At 35.4% G+C, this 3,527-nt stretch overlaps 1 protein-coding gene across 1 annotated transcript; it reads left to right on the top strand.

Annotated features, from left to right (window-relative positions):
• Nucleotides 1-329: 329 nt before the first annotated feature.
• LOC129889927 (ACT domain-containing protein ACR8) lies at nucleotides 330-3,318 on the top strand. The gene is made up of 7 exons (XM_055965403.1): nucleotides 330-711; nucleotides 1,143-1,188; nucleotides 1,306-1,420; nucleotides 1,632-1,699; nucleotides 1,792-2,355; nucleotides 2,449-2,553; nucleotides 2,640-3,318. The coding sequence occupies exons 1-7, from the start codon at nucleotides 650-652 to the stop codon at nucleotides 3,006-3,008; spliced, it is 1,329 nt and encodes a 442-aa protein (XP_055821378.1). The 5' UTR covers nucleotides 330-649; the 3' UTR covers nucleotides 3,009-3,318.
• Nucleotides 3,319-3,527: the final 209 nt, after the last annotated feature.

Genomic DNA, 3,527 nt, shown 5'->3' with positions numbered 1-3,527 from the left:
TTTAAATTCTAACATAATTTAGTCATCAATAATTATTTTAATAATAACACCACATATATGTCTGGAATTCATGGGAATTTATTTCCCCCCTCATGGATGTTAAATTAATCCATTATTTTTCGTGCACAATCTAACAAAATCACCACCAAATTTAAAAATTAGGTCAGTCCGGGCACGGGCAGGTAATAGTGACGGGGCATGTGAAAGAACCGCCCGGCCCACTCTTTGCTTAAACGAAAACAAGTAAAATAAATTAAATTAAATTAACTTATTTATTATAATTTTCTTCATTTTTTTCTATATATAAATAGGGAAAGACAGCGAGAGAGGTGAGAAAGTAGCAAAGCGTGCTTTGCGGTGCTTGTGTGAAAGTGTAGAGAGAGAAAGTAAAATCTCCACCGGAAAAAAACTTATAGAGAGAGAAAGTGGATTTTGTAGAGAGACGAAGATCATAGAAATACACAGTGATACCAGAAAATTTACATACTGAGAGAAACAACAACGACGACGACGAAGAAGTAGACGACGACTTATTCTTTGGAGTTGTTTTTGGGTATTTTGTGGTTTAGTATTAAGGGGTTTAAGAACGGAAAAACCCTCTACACATCTTCCTTAAATTTTTGTTACTGTGATTTTTTAGTGGGGAAATATGGAGTGGCCTGCCTATTTGGATGAATATGAAAAGCTTGTTTTCAGAATGACTACTCCAAGGTCAGTCTTACTCCCCCTTTTTTCCATGATTTGATTTGGGTTCTTCAAGTTTTTTCCTGGGTTTTACTTTTTTCCCTAAATATGTTTTCCTTTTTGCAAAAATTACAGATGATTATTGTCTCTGTTTCTCAATATTCTCTATTTCTGGAAACGATTTTGTCTCAATATTTACGTTAATCCGAAGAGTTTGCGTCTAATTCAAAATTTAAGCAGAATTATCAGTGTATATTTAGTTAATATAATTTGATTTTTCTTCTTCCACAAGTTACTCTGACTTTTCCTCTTTCCATAGTCTTCTAGTCTTCATTATACCATTCTTCAAATTGACTTTTCCTCGTGATAAATTTATCCATTTTCAAATTTCAAAATTTTGAAAAACAATCCCTTAGTGGACTTTCTGAACAGTCTCTATCACTGTTTTTTTCTAACAGGGTCATGATCGACAATGCCGGTTGTTCAAATTCCACTCGCGTTATGGTAAGCCACCTTCTTCGAATTTGCTGGAAATTTTGACCAAGTAATAGATATTTTTAATTAGTCCACTATTTTTGGGTTTAATTTTTAATTATGTGATTATTATTAATTTTAAAACAGGTTGATAGTGCGAGAAAACATGGAATTCTTCTAGAAGCAGTTCAAGTTCTTACCGATCTGAATCTTTCCATCAAAAAGGCTTACATCTCGTCGGACGGCCGGTGGTTTATGGACGGTGAGCGCATTTTACGGAAATACCCTTTTTTGGCTAAAGTGCGCACTTCTTAACTGCGCACGTTAAGCAGATAATTTATTCTTTAGGAATAAATAAAATATCAGGCGTACGTTAGCTGATTTGCTTAATTTTTTCTCTAATATTAATTTTTTTAACCCGTTGAATATTTGTACTAATTTTTTACCGTTTCAACTGGTTTTTTAATGTACAGTGTTTCACGTTACTGACTTGGATGGAAACAAATTAACTGACGAAAGTGTCATTAGTTACATTGAACAGGTACTTAATTTTCTTTTTAATGAATGGTTTATTATGTTAATCTAGATTTTACATGTTTGGATTAATTTTAAACTTTTTTATTTGTTGAACAGTCATTAGGGACAATTCATTTTGCAAGTGCAAAGTGTATTGATGGTTTGACAGCACTGGAGTTAACCGGGACGGATCGAATCGGTCTATTATCGGAGGTTTTTGCAGTACTCTCGGAATTAGAATGCAATGTTGTTGAAGCTAAGGTGTGGACTCACAATGGTCGAATTGCATCCCTTATTTATGTTAAGGAACGGGATTCAGGGTCCCCGATTGAGGACACTGAGAAGATTGACACGATTGAAGCTCGTTTAAGGAATGTGCTCAAGGGGGATAATGATATCCGTAGTGCTAAAACATCGGTTTCTGTGGCTGTTACGCACACAGAAAGAAGGCTTCACCAGATGATGTTTACAGATCGCGATTATGAAAGGAAGCCAATTATTAGGACTAACGATAACCCTATTGTATCAGTGTTGAATTGCTTGGAAAAGGGTTATTCCGTTATAAATATTCACTGCAAGGATCGACCTAAGCTTTTGTTTGATATTGTTTGCACCATGACGGATATGCAGTATGTTGTGTTCCATGCCACACTTAATACAGCAGGGGACAGAGTACACTCGGTATATATTCCTTCACCTACTTGTCCTTGCTTTTTTCGTAGTAGTTCAAGGAATGTACAGATATGCTAAACTTGTATTACAATTTTGTCTCAGGAATTCTTCATTAGGCACACCGATGGAAGCCCAATTAGTTCAGAAGCTGAAAAACAGCGCGTCATTCTATGCCTACAAGCTGCAATAGAGCGAAGAGCATCTGAGGTATGCTGTTGATGCCCTATTTACTCTTGTTTTAAAAGAACATTAATGAGAATACGTTCATTAATACGTTAATTTTTGGATTACAGGGAGTGAGGCTGGAGTTGTGCACCGGAGACAAGCAAGGACTATTAGCTGATGTAACACGAACTTTCCGTGAGAATGGCTTAAATGTGACAAGGGCTGAGATATCGACAACAAGTGATAACACAGCTCTGAATGTGTTCTATGTAACAGATGCTATTGGAAATCCAGCTGATTCGAAGATCATCGAGGCTGTTAGGCAGAAGATTGGATTGAGTGACTTGAAAGTGAAGGAATTGCCATTGATCTATCATCAAAAGGCAGAGGAGAGGGAAGAGCCCACAGGGGGTGTTGGTGGGGCAATGTTGCTCTCACTTGGTAGCATTGTAAGGAAGAATCTCTACAATTTGGGATTGATCAAGTCATTTTCTTGAACAAAAATTATCATCAAAACAGATTTGGTGTACATACATAGCTTAAAGATTACTGAAAATGAAAGGATTTGGTGATAGTAGTTGTTATAGTTGAGCTTAGTTGGCTGTTTGGGGGTCCCATATTTACCCACCGTTTTCAACAATTAGAAAAAAAATTGGAACTTTATATAATTTGTTTGGTGGAAGATTAGAGGGAAAGGCAGGCAGGCTAGCAAATCTATGATACATAGAAATTGGTTTTAGAACACTACACATTTGTACATAAGTCTTGTTTATTATATTGTTTTAGTAGAACTTAATGTTTGACTTAGTTTGTTTATACTTTCGATGCCCTGTTTCTTGGTGTTGTCCATTTCGGACTACAACAAGAGAATCTAGTCTTTGTAATTATTATTATTATTATTATTATTATTATTATTATTAGAGTATTTGGGTTAATTTCAGGTCCTACAAATTGCTGTATTCTTTTTCTCTAATTGATTGACTATGTGTTTGTTTTGTTGACCACTAAACAATGAC

This window comes from Solanum dulcamara, chromosome 5 (genome assembly GCF_947179165.1).
Source record: "Solanum dulcamara chromosome 5, daSolDulc1.2, whole genome shotgun sequence".
Taxonomy (NCBI): Eukaryota; Viridiplantae; Streptophyta; class Magnoliopsida; order Solanales; family Solanaceae; genus Solanum; species Solanum dulcamara.
Note: the sequence above shows the minus strand (reverse complement) of the source record. Positions and strands in the feature narration are given on the sequence as shown.